The 18,564-nt window shown below is 36.6% G+C and overlaps 1 protein-coding gene across 2 annotated transcripts in view; it reads right to left on the bottom strand.

Moving 5' to 3' along the window:
- The window catches only part of LOC136252837 (neurogenic locus notch homolog protein 1-like), a 49,302-nt gene extending 31,041 nt beyond the window's left edge, over positions 1-18,261 (bottom strand). The window contains exon 1 of one of the 2 annotated variants that reach the window (XM_066045413.1): positions 18,193-18,261. In XM_066045413.1, the coding sequence (XP_065901485.1) occupies positions 18,193-18,247 (55 nt within the window). In that variant the 5' untranslated portion in view covers positions 18,248-18,261. Of the gene's footprint in view, positions 1-4,760; positions 4,972-18,192 lie in introns of those variants that run through there. The other variant, XM_066045412.1, reaches the window with a different exon arrangement.
- Positions 18,262-18,564: the final 303 nt, after the last annotated feature.

The raw sequence follows: 18,564 nt of genomic DNA, 5'->3' as shown, positions 1-18,564 counted from the left end.
ATACAAATATTATGAACTCTTGATGGTAGGTTAACAGCAAAAATGTTAATAATGACAATACAGGTGAATTTGGTACTGAATCCTAGTGAAAATTGCAGAAGGCAACACAATTCACCTGTTATTAAAGTTTTTGTCATTAACCCACCAACCAGCCATTTTGTGGTTGCCACCTTTGATTTTGCATCATTTTTGGGGGGCGGTACCCTTTCTCACAGCCTGGCTGTTTTTGTATAGATACCTTAACTCGAGTATTTAAGTCCCTAAATTTTGGTTTGAGTCCTATGGCTGCTTTACAGAGGATATTGAGTTAGACAGCCACCTCTCTATAAAGGCCAAATATTTCTGGCCAAATGTGATCACTTTAGACAGGTCTCATTAATGATTGTAATCACTGCCATGCTTATAAATAGCTTAATTGACATGTCTTATTTTGGTTTTAAATATTTGTTAAATGTGACATTAGGTAGGGCTAATTTCAAATCTAGTTACACATTTGGAATAAAGCAGCTAGCAATACTGATGATTTGATTGATTGATTAATAAGTAAATACAACTGATACAATACCAGTGATGGATCTTGGTAGTTTCAGTTAAAGTCACCCTGTTCAGTTTAATATAGCAGCCTGCAGTTACCTTGCATTATTGCCGTGTTGATAATTCATCACTTTGGCCACTTCTAGCTACTGTATATACTTGATTAGTACTTTTATGGGAGTAGGTTGGCACGCCACATAAATAAAACATCCGGACAAAAGGAGTACAAATATACAAATATACCGTCAGACTACAGCAACACAACTGAGTTCATTCAGCTGATGAATTGGTAGATGCATGAGTATAAAAACTGTGGGCCAAGCATATCTAGACTATCTGGATAGGTAGAGTACAGGAAAGCTACTGCCTGCCAAGGTCTTTCTCTTCCTTCTGGCTAAAATGTTCAGTGGTTGATGTCACAATAAAAAAAAAAAACTTTATGTACAAGAAACAATTTTCAAAATGACAATCCCAAGAGCTGTGGACATTTACAATCATTACAATACCAGTTCTGCTATGACTGTTTTATGTATTAGAGTGTATTGATCTTGTATGCAATAACCTCTGGTAGAGCACCAAGTTTCTTTATTAGGACCCAGGCCGGCCCTACCAAGCCCACTCTTAGATATGCCAAAAAGGAATTGATGCCATGTAAAAATTCATTGGATGCTCCCAATGAATTGGCAACTTGTTTGCAGCCATAGTGTGTTTCTGAGCTAAAGATATATAAACTGTAGTAAAATGCATTGGAAGAACTCGATGTGGGATACATTTCTATAAGTTGTATACAATCACTGGACTGGATTAGTGGACTGGACTAGTGGACTGGACTATAGTTTGTTCACGTTGAGTTGAATCCTGAAAAACGGCTAAAAATTAAAAGTGGATTTTTTTCTCAACAGAGTTACCATTTCAGCCAACCAGATGATTATTGGTAACAGCAAAGGTGTCAACAACAGACATGTACGGTTTGGCTCCATTACAAGTTCGGGAAAGGGCTGTATTGGACCATAGATACTAAATACATAATGGATTGGAAACGCAATACATTTTACGGTTACGGGCTCGATACGGTCACGTGATTTATGGCAACGTTACCAAGTGTACAAACTGCAGTTGTTCTTAACACTGAAACTACTATTACAGGTTTTATAAAGCGTTAAATCATTGCTAAATGATTCAGCTATTTATTGGTTTGTGACTGAAGGTTAGTCGTTTCGTACAACCGAAGGTGTGAAGGAAGGAACGCGAAATTTGTGTTCAAAAACTACTGTGGGGGTTTTAGTACATAGGGCGTATTACGTACGAAGTTTTAGAAGTGCTGAACTGTTTCGCCACATCGTAATGAATACAAAATAATTATTTTTAGCACTGTACAGCAGTTACTTTCCGTAAGCGAAGCGAAAGAATGGCTACATGACGGTAGTGGCTGTGGGGGTTTTCCTGGCTTTGTGAAAACAAGTCTAGCGATACATGCTGTACTAAAGAAAAGTTCATACCTTCGAGAGTACTAAAAAAAGGATGAACGAATTAAAAAAGACACCTGTTTTCGAGAAAACTCTGGGCGAATTCGACAAAAATGTATTGTGCCTATTGAAAATGCTGCTGTGCCCCGTAAATGTCATCACGTGACCGTATCGAGCCCGTAACCGTAAAATGTATTGCGTTTCCAATCCATTATGTATTTAGTATCTATGATTGGACACTGTACTTATATGGCTTCCCCATAGGAAATGTATTGTGAAAATTTTGATTGACCGTAAATATTATGTCTAACATTTGAACAACAAGATTTTGAAACATTTTTAGCGGGTCAAGCAGTGCTACTATACAAATGAGCCAAATTTCAAGATCGTGTGCAATTGCATCCATGAGTTATTAAATGTTTTTGAGGGTTCAGCTCAACGTGAACATACTATAGTGGACTGGACTAGTGGACTGGACTAGTGGACTGGACTAGTGGACTGGACTAGTGGACTGGACTAGTGGACTGGACTAGTGGACTGGACTAGTGGACTGGACTAGTGGACTGGACTAGTGGACTGGACTAGTGGACTGGACTAGTGGACTGGACTAGTGGACTGGACTAGTGGACTGGACTAGTGGACTGGACTAGTGGACTGGACTAGTGGACTGGACTAGTGGACTGGACTAGTGGACTGGACTAGTGGACTGGACTAGTGGACTGGACTAGTGGACTGGACTAGTGGACTGGACTAGTGGACTGGACTGGTTCACTGAACTACTGGACTCAGATTTTTTTCCTTTTTCACAAAATATTGGTCAACTGGTTATTGTTTGTTATATGAAATATGCTAATCTTATGTAGTTAGATCACTCACCAGCCTGCCTAACTGACCACAGTTACAAGGTTAGAGGCCAAATGAAGCAGTGCACGGACACCATTTTAAGCCACAATAACAAACTCACCAGTGGGATGTGCCTTTTGGGGTTTCGATGAGCGTATGCCCTTTGCACCTTGTATTTCCTTTTTTTATCTTCAATCAGGCTGGTCTTCGTCCTTCTTCATCCAATGAAACCATAATTAGGTTTAATTTTCCCTATCAGCACTTTCTTAGCTTCGAGCAGCATATTTAGATGCTGCAAACTTATTTAAATGCTTACACTCTGTAGATACCTGCAACTTCATGATAGGTTTAATACCATGCTTATTAATGCAATCTTCGTTGTTTAATCATAACAGTCGAGCACCGACACCACACCTCTTAACAATACATTTACTCAATCACGATGACACACCCAGTTATTATTTTCCTAGCTGTATTCATAATGCTAGCACAATGAAAAATGAAACAGACACACCCCCTGGTAGGTGAAGACTGACTCGAGATACTCAACTGTCACCCTAATAGAACAGTCACATGTGTATAGCTGTATGCTATAACAAAAACAAACTAGTATTAAATATTATTAATTCAAAAATAAGTAGGGATCTAAGCAATAAAAGTAGTGCAATGCCAAATGTATAGGGATTTTCTCACTGAGCTATGCTGTAATATCATCATTCACCTCTTGTTTCACTACTGTTTATTGCTTGGATCCCTACTTCATTTTAAAATTAATTATACAATTATGTATTTAGATCACTATGAAATATCTGAGTAGCCATAAAGCAAAGCAAAGCAAACCAAGCATGCACATTATTGAAATAGTCAATGAAACTAGCATAGCAAAATTAATTTTGAAGCATTTTTATGTTGAAAATCTATCAGCAGCTGGAGTTGTAACCCCAGACCCCCCTGCACTTTACTAAATCTGGAAACTAGCTATGTGCAGTACCTTGCTGGATACGCCGGCCTGTGACATTAAAGGTATTTGCACTGAGTAGCTAGTTAAATGCATTTGATGTTGTGTTACTTCTAAAAACTAGGCGCCATGCAGCAAACATACCTAACTGGAATTAATTAACAATGTACTAAACTAATATTTATACGGGTTTTACTTTGTTGCTACATACACAATTGAATCATAGTAATTTGTATTTCGTAATTGATGAAATATTTTTGTAATTCTGTTGCTAAGCACTGCTAAGGAGGCGTACCTCAAACAAAACGCTTTAACCCACTAATAATGCACAGAACCATCTTCTTGACTGTTTTATAGCTTGTCTATAACACTTTCTTAAGCAAATTCTCCAGGCAAAGCCTCAAAGCTGCTCTTCATTTTTGTTCGCTTATGTACGGGCACGCCCTCTTTTTAACTGTAAGGAATTTGTTATACCCGGTAGCCTAGGATGCCAGCTGCGTTGATTTTCGGCCGCTTGACGTCCGTAGAACCCTTTGGGTAAGCTTCACCGCGTCCTTATAAACTCGTTTCACCCGTATTTCAAACCGGCACATATTAACCTTTTTTTAAAAACCAAAGCTTACCTGCCCAGAAGTTCAATATACAGGCTCTATAAATTATGGCCTTTGTTTGTCACATAAAGGCTGTTTTTAGCGAACAAAGTTTCGCTCACGTGGGTGAAGAAAGACAAATAATTCGGAAAACAATTTCAGTAAACCAGGCGCGCGCCCACAAGTTAAAAATACGAGGCTTGTGCTCATTGTTTTCTAGCGGTATATTAGCCCAATTGAGTAAAAATTTCGAGGACTTTTTCTATCTAGCTGCATGAATATGTAGGTCGGGCTCGCCAGTAACAACTGATCAAGTTGACATGGCCTAAACACAGCACGTGATGTTAATTGTAGCTAGCTTCAACTTACTGGTGAACGTCGTTACACCATAATGCAATGTAATAACAGCGACAAGCAGTCCAAGTAGCGCATTCATCCTTGTCACGGGAGTCAATTTAGCCAGCTGCATCTCAACCAATAATCTAATGCTACTGGGCGACGTGACCTCTTTCCTTATGCTCAGTGCTGAGTAGCAAGCTATCCGATCATCACCACCACCCACCTGAAGTTGTAAACAACATTCCACATACTTGTGGTTAGCTAACTTTGTTACGCACGGATTCGCAACCTTTGCCCCTCGCTTAGCATAGATTGGGATAGTGACGCAATGGAACATTGAACATACAGACATTGTTGGCTATCCTGCTCGAATGAACCACACTGTATCTAATCCAAGAGCGGAGAACAGTGTTTTTATTTATATGCTCCAAATCAGTTTAGGGTTTCCAACTCAAAATAGGAAGGTGTTTCCTTTTGTTGGTTCAGTGCAGTGATTTTCACACAGACTGACCTTTAAGATAAAGTATAGCAAAACTAATGTGCTGGCTGATTACTTTTCATCTGTTTTCACATGCAACAACACTTCCCTCTTACCTGAAGAAAATGATATCCCTTTGCCTAGCATATCACCTTTAACAGTCCATGTTGAAGGACTGGCCCAATTGCTAACTAACATCCAACCACACAAAGCTAGTGGACCAGACAATTTACCTGCTCGTTTCCTCAAGGAAGTTGCTAATGAGATTGCTCCTGTTTTAAAAATTGTTTTCTAAGCATCGTTAGACCAAGGTCACTTACCAAATATTTGGCGAACTGCTGCAGTCGTTCCGATATAAAAAAGGAAGTAAAACTGAGCCAAGCAATTACAGACCGGTATCCCTTACTAGTATTTGTTCCAAAATTCTAGAACACATTGTTTATTCTGCCACTCAAAACACTTAGAACACCACCAAACACTTTGTGATGAACAGCATGGATTTTGTAGGAGAAGAAGTTGTGAAACTCAATTGATTTCCACAGTGAATGATTTTGCCGAATGTCTGAATCAAAGGGGACAATGCGACATCCTTCTACTAGATTTCAGTAAGGTTTTTGATAAAGTTTCTCATTTGCTCCTGTATCACAAGCTAGCACATTACGGAGTACAAGGATCACTACTATCTTGGCTAAAATTACTTCTGAGTCTCAGATCACAATACATTATTCTAGATAACCACAAAAGTGATACCACCAAGGTCTTTTCTGGTGTACCTCAAGGTACAGTTCTTGCCCCTCTATTGTTTTTGATTTATATTAACGACCTACCTCTTTCCATCCACAATAAGATCAAACTGTATGCAGATGACGTATTGTTGCATTCTCGAAAACATGATCAATTGCTGACTGCTTAAATTTACAACAAGACTTAGACCTACTTGTTCAATGGGCCAACAGATGGAAGATGAAATTCAATATCCTGAAATGTGAGTTCCTAGAGTAACAAACCAACACAATCCTATCTTGCACACGTATTATATTGAAAATTCTCCCATTAAGGAAGTTTCATCTGCCAAATATCTAGGGGTCACCAACGACAACAAGCTTACCTTCAATGACCATATCCAAACAATCACCAATAAAGCTAACCAAATCAATGCCTTTATTTACAGAAACCTGTGCCACTGTCCAAGCACTGGGGAAATGTAACTGCTACAGAAGTATGGTCAGGCCAGTGCTTGAATATGCATCATCTGTATGGAACCCCCATACCTTAAATAATATTAATAAAATTGAAGCAGTACAGAGAAGAGCAGCCAGATTTTGTCTAAATGAGTTTTCACATCACTCTAGTGTTACTAACATGCTAAGCACACTCAACTTACCTCCTTTATAACAAAGAAGAGAGAGAGAGAGCTAAACTTATAATGATGTATAAAATTATTAATGATCTTATAATTGATATCTCCAAAGATTACTTCTTCTAATGATTCACGATTAAGAAAAGGATACTATAGGCAACTGACGACAACATTGACTCGTATAAATTTTCCTTTTCCCCCTCTGTGATTAAACTTTGGAACCCCCTCCCTCCCTATATAGTTAATTCCCCTTCCCTGGATAATTTTTGTAACAACTTAAGTAATTCTATCTGTGCGTTATGATTTCTGCACAGTAAAAACAAACAATAATAATAAAGTAAACAAGTGCTAATTTATTATGGATTGCTTGTAGCATTGGGTATCAGCATACGTTTAGCACACAAAAACATACAAAAAGTGGTCACTTGACCAAAAATATAACAATAGCTAGTTAAATTGAGCAGCTAGCTTATTAGAAAATTACTGTATTTTAGGGTGACCAAAGTCACAATTAGTGTATTTTCTTGCCTTACAATGAAGACTTCTACATCTTGTAGTGCTATATCACATCCTTTATAGATGTAATGGGATTGTTGGCCACGTGACCACTTTTTGGATATTTGTGACTGGATTTTGGAAAAACGATCCAAATCACACATTATAAAAGTTTCGAGATAAACGGTTTTAAAGAATTCAAGCCAGCATAACTCTCCAAGGATAGCAAGCATGCGTATGAAATTTACACAAAAGATGCGTCAATCTATTACCTTTCAGGCCACATCCAGTGCTTGTAGCTGGCTGCTTGTAGAGTTTCCCTTGGAGTTTCCCGCCAAACAAGATAGAAAATCTGAGCAGTTGGACGAGCGAAGTAGTATCACGAGTGCTCACAAAGGAGTGGTGGAGGGTGGGGGGTGGGCAAAGGCTAGACCTCAAAATGGAGGCAGACCACGTTGGAGTCCAGAGACGAGATTACAAGGCCGTGCTGGCTCCTTATAGTGGCTGATATGTAGCAAAATCCACAGAAAAACGTCTGGCCAACATTATCAGGCTGTCCACCTGTAAACCACTGATTCTTGCCAAGCCAGGTCCTTCACAAGGCCTAAAACAGCCACTTGAGCTCTACACACCACCCAGAAAAGACGTCTGTTGAAACCAGCCTCGAGTAGTTTGCGTGGTAGACTTTACCGAGTGTCAAAACTATTAGTACAATAGTGTAGCTATCCACTGGAGGTGTTAGTTTGATTTTGCTTGATGTGCGATTTGGATCAGTTTTGTAAAATCTGGTCACATTTACTGCACTGATATTGAAAGTAATAGACTGTTTAATAATATATTAGCACTTGTTTGTTTTGTTTAAGGTCAACCTGCATGAAAATCATCAGAAATAATGAAAAGGCTGAGGCATCATCTTATTTTGCAGTGGAAATCCTATATGAAGGGATTTTTAGTCATGTGACCACTTTTTGAATATTTACATATGGTAAAATTGTGCTGATAGTAACTGCTGCAAACAATTAGCACTTGTTTGCTTTATCTTAAAGGTAAATCTGTGTGAAAATCTCCAGAAACAACAAAATGAAGCACTTTCCTATTTTGAGTGGAAGCCCTACCAAATTGGAGGGGCAGTGCACAGGGGTGGATCTAGGATTTTTTGAAAGGGGGGGGGGGGCTAAGCTGGACAGAGACATAGGTAACTAGCCAGACATTAGAAGATACCAAGCCTTCTCACAAGGCCCTAGTGGTAAGGTTCATGTAGTATCCATGGTCAAAGTAGCTATTGTGAATAATGACTACATTAGTGTGTGAACATGTGTGCCTAGGGGGTCTGGGTGCACCACCCCAGAAATTTTTTGAAAATTTAGGCCCTCTAAAGGTGAATCCGGCTGAGAGTATTTTTAGCTATTTTTTAGTGGAAAATAATGGAATTTCAGTTTATCAAAACACTTTTACTTTTCCGTTAAATCAAGACTGATAGCAATACGTATTGAGTAGCTATCATGCATGCATGATAATCTTTTCTTTTGTAGCTACCAAACATTTAGATATAGCTAGCTTTTAATACCACAATGCATCAGCTCCTCTTCAACAGCCTCAACTGTCTACCTTACTAATAAAAATAATGTTGTTGGATCCCACTGGTTGGAGACTGGAGTATAGATTATTTCACACATCATGAAGTTGGAAGAATTGTGGAAAATCCTTACCCCAGCCTCAACATCTACAGATTTAAGGCAATTCTCTTTATGACTATCATCTTCTAAAGACCATCTGGGATTCATCAACATTGGGTGACTATGACTACAAACTACACAAGTTTGACTGTGATGATTTTGCAGTCTGCATGAAGCATTCTGTTTCTAAATACTATTATGATCAAACAAAGCTAGACAATAGGGGAAGCCTTTGTGGGATAATGTGTGGAAGAAACATGTATAGCTTAACAGAGGCAGAAACATGTATAGCTAAGTAGTAGTGGTGTTGAATGTCACAATTGTTAGTATGCATGCTTCTTAGCCTAGTGACACTTTGTTAGCCTTAACACCAATAAAGTGTACTGAAAAGTAGAATGCAGTGAAGGGTACTAGTAGCTACTAGCTAGTCGACTGGAAATCCTTAGCAAAGTGCAACTATATTTACATTTATGGGGTTTCTGAATTTGCTGTTGTGATAGTTAACTTATTTCTAGATGTACCGGGTTATGAAGACTGCCTATAGCTAGATACAAATACCAGCACCATAACCCACAGCATGGGGTCATATCAGAAGTTAACTAATACAGATTTTAGAGAAAAGTGCTATAGCTGACTTGTAAAATACCAAAAGAACTACATGTTATACTGAAGCTAATAACTCTAACCGGCAATTAAACCAACTAACACTTTCTGAATCATATCATTTTAAAATATAAAAATCACACTAATCACCTCTTATAGCTATAGTAGAAAACACTGCTAATCATCCAAGACCCACAATTAAAACTTTTGTAACTAAAGATGCAACCCACAATCAAAACCTTTCTTGAAGAACTCTTGAGGAAAAGGAAGCTGTACTCTCCTGGAACAGAGTTGAACAATAGGTATAGTTACATAGGCATTATTTGTGTTGGTAGTGATGTATAGTTCCTGAATTAAGTCTACTTTTGATACACATAGAAAGTTTAGGGTTTTATTGGTCACGTATTAACTTAGAAAGGAAAGGAGGGCTACAGCCCCCCACAGCCCCTCCCCTAAATCCGCCTCTGGTGCGGCTGTCACACTAGCATGACAATCAGTACCAAGGTGGGCCACACAGGAAAATTTGAATGTTTGTGTTATGAGATTGAATGAGAGCATTTTCAGTGGTAATCATGTATTTGACTGAGTTGACTCATCATATAACAATGGCTATCATTAGACTACAAGTTTATACTTCAGTAAATGAAGGGATTTCAGATAGAGTCATGCACTTGACTTATGTATAGATATCTGTTAATGGAATAAATTGCATTGCAGAACCAACTTATAAAATATTAGCTATGTTTCTATTTCTTCACCCCTGGGCTGTAGATGGGGTGATTGTAGCAGATTTTCCAAATTTTGAATAGCTTTGTAGCTACGGGTGAACTTAAAGCAGATTGTTAGGTTGCATGTAGAGCCGTAAAACATTTTTCATACACATTTATAAAGTGCATTGCTGCTTATTCACAAATGCAGCCCTATACATTGTTAGCAATTGGCTGTTATTGTAACACATCAGGGGCGGATCTAGGATTTTTTAAAAGGGGGGCTAGGGACATAGGTAACTAGCCAGACATTAGAAGATACCAAGACAAGGCCCTAGGTAAGATTCATGTAGTATCCATAGTCAAATTAGCTATTTGGAATATTGACCACATTAGTGTGTAAAGCATGCCAACCTAGAGGGGCCTGCAGGCATGTCCCCACAGGACATTTTTGAAAATTAGGCCCTCTAAAGGTGAATCTAAGAGTGTTTTTAGCAGTTTTTCAGTGGAAAATAATGGAATTTCAGTTTATATCATTAAATTTTACTTTTCCATTAAATCGAGACTGATTGCAATATGCATTGAGTAGCTATCATGCATGCATGCATGATAATATTTTCATTTGTAGCTACCAATTAAGCGTTTAGATATACCACCATAATGCATCAGCTCCTCTTAGCCATGCTCTAATCAGCTAAATTTGTGAGGCAGAAACATGTATAGCTAATTAGTAGTGGTGTTGAATGTCATAATTATTCAGGTAGTATGCATGCTCCTTAGCCTAGTGACATGCACTTTATTAGCCTTAACACCAATAAAGTGTACTGAAAAGCAGAATGCAGTGAAGGGTACTAGTAGCTATTAGCTAGTCCACTGGCAATCCTTAGCAAAGTACAACTATATTTGCATTTATGGGCTTTCTGAATTTGCTGTTGTGATAGTCAACCTATTTCGAGATCTGCTGGGTTATGAAGACTGATCTATAGCTAGCTACAAATACCAGCATCATAACCCACAGTATGGGGGTTTGGTAATTTACAGTCTCATAAGGCAGCTATTCTCTATGAATGTAAAATCTGTATCAGTTACTTCTGATATGACCACAAGAGTCCAACACTAGCTACAGTTTGCTAAATGGCTGAGTTGGTAGCTAGCTGATAACTCTATCCAATTAACCAACTAGCACTTTTTGAATCATATAATTCATTTTAAAATATAATCACCTCTTATAGCATAGTGGAAAACACTGCTAATAAAACAAAACCCACAATTAAAACTTTTGTAACTGGAGATGCAACCCACAATCGAAACCTGTTTTTTGAAGAACTCTTGATATGTACAGTTACATAGACTTTACTTGTGTTGGTAGTGATGTACTAACTTAGAAAGGAAAGGGTGGGGGGGCTACAGTCCCTTACCCCCCCCCCCCCCCAAATCCACCCTTGCACACATATTTGGTATTGTTTGCCTTTGGAAACTTATGCATCATGCATACGTATATGGTCCAAATATGACTAACATTGTACTATTTCAACATACCAATCTCCAAACATCATGTGAGATTGGCTACCTGGTTATCAGACTTGGACTAAGTAATACAACTTGTTGTGTTTAATGACTCATTGATCTCTCTCTGTGTTCAAGACTGCTGCTGCCAAATAGACTTCCAATCTTGTTTCTTGTTTTTTTGACGTATTTGTTTTTTATTTATCTAATGTTTCACTGACTTTAGCAACAGGCCACGCTCTGGTCTTGCCCCAGACTAGCCACACTCCACGTTTCTGTTTAGTTGACAGGCACTGACTATCTTACATCAGATATGTAGTACTCTTGACATCTAAAAAGATTGTATCTGTTGGCATTGTGGATAATTTAAATATACAACATCACCAACACTACCACCAGAAAATTCAAACCCACGTGTGGTTGTAATATGAAACCCGCAATTGCAAATTGTCTATCATAAACTTCTCTAGACAGGCAGATAGACCAAGGATGCTAGAGTAGGTGCTACTAGTGAAGTCAGAGCCTCAAACTACCTTAACCATTGGTATGGTATCATCATCGTCTGTTACCACTACGTATCCTTAAGATGATAGCTTGTATTTTCTCAGTTGTATATTCTTTCTGTGTGGAGTCCATCACTTAAAGCTAATTTAATATCTTGCTTACAACAATCAGGCAGTTAGAGTTACTTGTGGTCTATGTAAGTTTGATCATGTTTCTGACAGTCGCCATCATCTGGGGTGGTTGCCATTTATCCTGGTATTGCAGTACAGAGCACTCATCATGATGCATCACCAGTATATTAATCGTACTCTAATTTCCTTTGAGCCGCCACTTGAGTTTGGATCAAATCATTTATATGAGACCATGCAGTACATCACCACACTTTTGCCATATTATTCACCACAAGACTATATAGTGGTTTTGGCCTTCTGTTGTAAAGCAACCATGTGGTGGAACAGTTTACCATCTGTATTATTCACTCAGTTTGGTGACTTTCTACATACTCTTTATGGACATCTACTTAGTTAATTTTAAAATTTTTTTCTCTCTCTTTGCTTTACGTTGTAGTGTTATGTATGTGTATTAAACATAAGTTTTGCTGTAGTAATATTGTATTGTGCATGTATGCATTGTGTGGTGTACTATTGTGTGTGTGTCTCTCTGCCAAGGAGGAACGGCGATGGCCATTTGGTGGAGTTTAAATCAACAACCCATCAATCAATCAATCGATGCAGGTGGGAGGTCATTTTTCATTGTTCATTATTAAAGAAAATACTCCAAATCAAGCTGTCTGTTACTATAAAGGTTAGCTAAAGCCTTTTAAGAACTATATAGTACTTACACTGTTTCTGATCGAGTTGCAAGTGACATTTGCTGTGCAGTAAATGATAATCAGCCTTCTTAGCATCAAAATAGTATGCACAAGATTGATAACAGCAGTAATGAAATAGAGGCAGTGGGGTAAAATGGGATGTGGACGGGGTTGAGAAACAATCAAGTTTAGGGGTCTGCTCTAAAAAATCAAACCTGCTTTGTCATTCCAACAACAAACAAACGAACACATAACAGACTCCAACTTATTTCTATAGCTTTTAGTGATTTTTCATTTAATTAACTATTTACATCATCTTACAATAGCACACTACTATTTCACATTAGTCACAATAAACCTAGTTTGTGCAGAACACTCAATTTGACATAATATCTGACTAAATATTGATTGAATTGATGGTGTATATACTATTTGCCCCACTTGGTATTACAATGCTACAGCAGAGTGTAACTCCTGAAACGTTATTATTTTACGAATAAAATTTTTCACAGTTCAGGTGTTGCATATATAGCCCATGATATTTCCTTTCCATTTTCATATACTCTGGTATTGAATTATCTACGGTTGTAAATGAAAATTTCTCTATAGATTTCCTGCTACAGCTGGACCACAAAATAACAATTGTTGACCTGAAATGATGAGCTCTTTAAATGATGAATTCTAATGTTTGTTGTGTGAGATATCAGAACTTAGCAATGTAATATCATTCTCCTTGTAACTATATATGTACATTTATTTCTCAGTTCTCCCATTGCAGCATGCTCCCCCTCAATGCTACACACAGTTTTGGGTTCGCCAAGATTTCCACCATATTGTTATAATTAATTGTGATAGTTCATGCTTTTATGCAAAAATGCACATATAGCTCTTATTAGCCCTAACTATGATGTAGTGTTGTTTTAGTATGGAAAATTAATTTCAGTGTTAGTTTTTTAAAAAATTAATTTTTTATAAAGTTTTAGTTAAAAAATAGTGTACTAAAAGTAATTACACTGAACTAAAGGTATTTTAGTTTTAGTTATATAGTACGTTACTTATAAAAATGAATCATTAGTTTCTTAATTTTATTTTTAGTTAAAATTAATTTGCTAAAAGTAAAAATGCTGAACTAAAAGTATTTACTTTTACATAGTAATATGCACATGCATGCTAAATTTAAGATCATCAGCACAATGACAAACTCCATACACAGTTTCATCTTCATATGGGATGGAGCAATCACATGACAAAATTAATACATGACAAAATTAATGTACTAGTGTGATAAATGATGTTAGAACAGCCTTTTGAGTAATGCTATGGAAAGCATGCACCAATTGAATATAAGTTCAAACAGCGGTAGATAACTACTGTTATGATGGTATATATGTACCATTCATATAGTTAATATTAATTTACTTTCTGTATATTGTATAATATATGTATGTAAGCCTGCGTATTGTGCATGCATGGGTGTACAAGCTTTAGTTTTCAGGAATTCATAATCATATGAAAATGCCTATATTGACTGCATAGCATAGATCTACAGCTTAATTATTAACTGCACGCATGCTGTCCACATTACATAACAAAAAATTAATGTGAGTGAACAAGTAATTAAGCAGTCAAAAAACATCGTACTGTTTGTTCCAAGATTTGGTTGCATATATTATCACTACGCTAATAATACATATAATTATAATAGTTTTCTGTAGCAAGGGCAGCACAATAGCAAAAAAAGGTACATCTTACAATGCCACTTTTCCCAATATGATCATGACATTGAGCAACACCAATGCTATTGATCCTTTTATGATAAAGCCTCCTCCATTTCCATCGGATCTGTTTTCTATTGTAATATACATGTATAGTTATGATTACAGAGCAATTACACACTGTAAAAATTAGTAGTGAAATTCACTACATGACATTCACTAGTTTGTTTTTACTTTTGGGTATAGCTACTTATATAAGAAAAATGACAGCACAACAATATACTTTATATAATTAATTATATGTGCACTGAAGGCGGTTTACTAATACTGCTCATAACAATCTTACATATCCGTAGCTACATGGCTGCTGACCTATGTCAGTATGTTAGCTTTAGGGTCATTCCATGTCAAATCACCAAGGAATTGCAAGGTCACCTCTCGAAACTTAGTGTGTATGTAGCTAGTACCTATGGTGCTCATCACTTATACCAATTTTTAGCCCCATACACCACATAGTTTCTGATTTATGACCACAAATATTTTGAATATTTCATGAAAAATTGGTCCGTCTTGAGTTACAAAATCAACTGTAGCTCACCACTGTGTTAATATTTTACAGTATAATTTTCAGTGATTAAAGACTGTTAATTGATGTTTCAAGTAATCCATAAATTATGGGATATAAACTTAATTAAGGTTCAAAAGGCTCCATTAAAAACTTTAATCCTTAATTATTTCAAAAACTAGTGCCGCTTCAGAATTTTTTAGTAATAATGATTGGGTCATGGTCCATTGTTGATAAATTTTTGTGGTGGGGCCACAATGGGTTCAAGAGATATATGTGGTATGTAGTGGAATTTTGTAGTCTATTGCTATATGGGAGTGTACACCTCTAATAACCACTCCTGATAAGGCCAAACCACAGTGGAGGTGTTCAAGTACAATACAACCTGTATTAGTGACCACCTGTATTGAAAGACCACCTTTGTGCTGCAATTTATTTAGTCAGATTTACTGTATAGTTTTCAAATTCAGGCAGCTTATCTTCTTGAGTAGGTGGATTTAAAAATATCTTGTATTAAGTAAAATTCCACAACATAGGCCCACTCCACACTATTAAAATACTTTAATTTATGTACCATGTAGTGGGTATTTTATGATGAGTTAATTTTGAACTTGCCAACATTTCAAAAAACATTCGTCTGGTGTACCACCCCCCTGATTTTATTGCAACATAGCATTTTTATCTAAAGTGGTGAACTGGTACTATTACTTATCAGGTTTTTTAAAGCTAAACTTCAAAATGTTTTAGTTTAAAACCAGCTGACAGTTTTTGAAATTTTCGAAAATTAACCATTATATGATGCATGTAATAAATGAAACATCTAGCTACAAACTCTGACAAACAAATTGCATACTTTGTGGCTCCCTAACAAAATTTCAGTCACACAGACCATTGTCCAAATTACTAAGACATGCATTGCTAAGATTCTTCAGTGAATAAACCGGAATGATGTAATAATCACCTCAGCTCTGCCATGGTGATTATTACATGGGGGATGCACTGAAGAATCCTAGCACTACACATCTTACCTATACATAGAAATGTAGATGATATTATATGCAGTTGCTGACTAGACTGGACAATATTCATGTGATTAAAGTATGGTGAATTTGTAATCCTCAATATCTAGTCTAATTCGGCATCAAAGCCATGAGCAAACTGTGTTCCCATGATATTGCTTGGGTAATATCTAGATATTTCCCGGTAAATATGTGAGTTAACCCTGAGCGGCACCTTTGAACGCCCACTCTAAAGTGGTATATATATATATATATATATATGTATATGTATAACTCTTGAGCTACAAACAATGATAATCTGGTGTTTCTGCTACAAGCTTATACAAGTTACAATTTCAGAAGGGGTTTCTGGAACTGGAAACCCTCCTAAATACACTAATGCACATTACTATTTTGTTACATAACAATACTGCAGTAATGTGCTTGTTATGTAACTTGCTACAGTAGGTAATAATGTTTACTTTAAGACATGTAATGGCCAGTAATGTGTTATTAAGTAATGCATTACTTTAGAAAGTAACCATCTGTTACATATTACTAGTTCAAGAAATGTAGCACGTTATATTATTTTTTAGTAATATACTGTACTTATATTACATAAATAACACAATACACCCAACAATGCTGACCAAGCTTATTCTGTAAGCAACAGTTGCATCTGGGTATTAACAATACAGTAACAGTAATACTGGATACTCTCAAACCTGACATTTAGTTGAGGATTGCTTAGAACACAGTGTACCGTGCCACCAAACAGCCGGCAAAGCAAAAGGAGTGCCATCTGAAGTTACTGCTGTAGACTTCACTACGTACTGTAAAAGATCAAGTAATTCATTGGAAAGCATTCCAGGACCTTTAGTGTGAACACATTCTTAAAAGCCTTTCATACATAAGTGTACAGCAAAGAAGACATTGCTAAAATTACTGTGATACTTCAATGCATATAAATTTATTAGCAGTAAAGGATGCACAGGTTCACTATTTTAGTACAAATGCCACTTCTTTTATATTTGCCATTAAGCTGCTGTAAGCCAGTTTTGGCATTTGCTTTGTGCCTATTTTTTCTTTTGTAAACAAAGGCCTTTACTGTACCTGAATTTTATGAAATATTGTTGCAATTTTTGGGCTGCTAATTGACTAATTGTGCAACTGTGATTGCATTTGCTGAATGCTTGAATACTAGAGACTGTGTTATTAGAGTCTCTCGATCATGCATGTTTGGTTTTTGTATTAAAACTCAATAATGGATTTTTAAATTAATAACTGAAATGATTTTTTATGATTCAGCTCATTCCTTTAAGTGGTTTTAGGTGAGACTACAAATTGTTCATTCATGAAGTTCGATTACGCACTTGTTACATGCATCTGGTCTTGGTATTAAAAAACTCCATGGCCATTATCTCAACTTCTCTCAAACCACCAAAAGGCACTTCTATGATGGTTAATCTACCAAGTTTCAACTTCAGCATACAAGATTTTACACTGTAAGTGTCTAGTTATCTTACGTGAATAAAAACAGGACTAGAATACCTTTGCAACATATTTTATACCACAAGTAACAGTAATGATAAACACATTATATGAAAGTTCCCATGTAAATGTTCCTGACAAGTAAAGTGCATTAAATATCAAGAACCAAACTTCACAGCTGTTATGGTGTCAAGCGAAACATTGCTGGAAAGTGATTACATATTTATTACTACTAGGTAGCTACACTGAAGTTGCAGTTACTATGTTCCACAGTGGAACCCCACGTTTTTAAAGTCTGGATCTGGCCCTGATCATGTAATCTTTAAAAAGCATTCCAATACCAATTTTGAATACCAAAAGTAGTATCTGAATATTTTCAGTATTTGCTTTAAATCTACTTGAAGGAACTTGGAAACTCTTTCCTATTTAAAACTATTATGTGGTGCACTGTTATTGAAAGTTCTCAATGATGATATATCTGTTACATGGCTGTACAATAATAATTACTTATTTGAGACAATAGTTTTAGCAGATTAATATTTAATTTACTTACCAATTATATGGATAATTAAAGGTGGTGTCAAAAGTAGTGGTGGTACTCCACTCATATTTCTCACTATAAAGACAGATAATGTAAATTGGTCATCACGAATCATGAGCGATTGATTTGTTGTAATATTTATGGAAATAATTTCAGTTGGTTCATTAACAACATAACTTGACTCTCCATTAATTAAATAATCAATAGCAGCCTGAGTACCAGAGCGGGCAATATCCACCAGATCTATAGAACCAGGATCTTCGAGGAAAATGCATGCCTCAAACACAACAGTTCCAGGAGGAGAGTACACACTGACATCAAATTCATATTCAGTAGTATTAAGTATTGCAAAGTAGCCTGTGGGTACTGAGAAAAAGACAAGTG

Source organism: Dysidea avara, chromosome 4, assembly GCF_963678975.1.
Source record: "Dysidea avara chromosome 4, odDysAvar1.4, whole genome shotgun sequence".
In the NCBI taxonomy this organism is placed as follows: domain Eukaryota; kingdom Metazoa; phylum Porifera; class Demospongiae; order Dictyoceratida; family Dysideidae; genus Dysidea; species Dysidea avara.
This window is presented reverse-complemented; position numbering and strand designations above follow the sequence as displayed.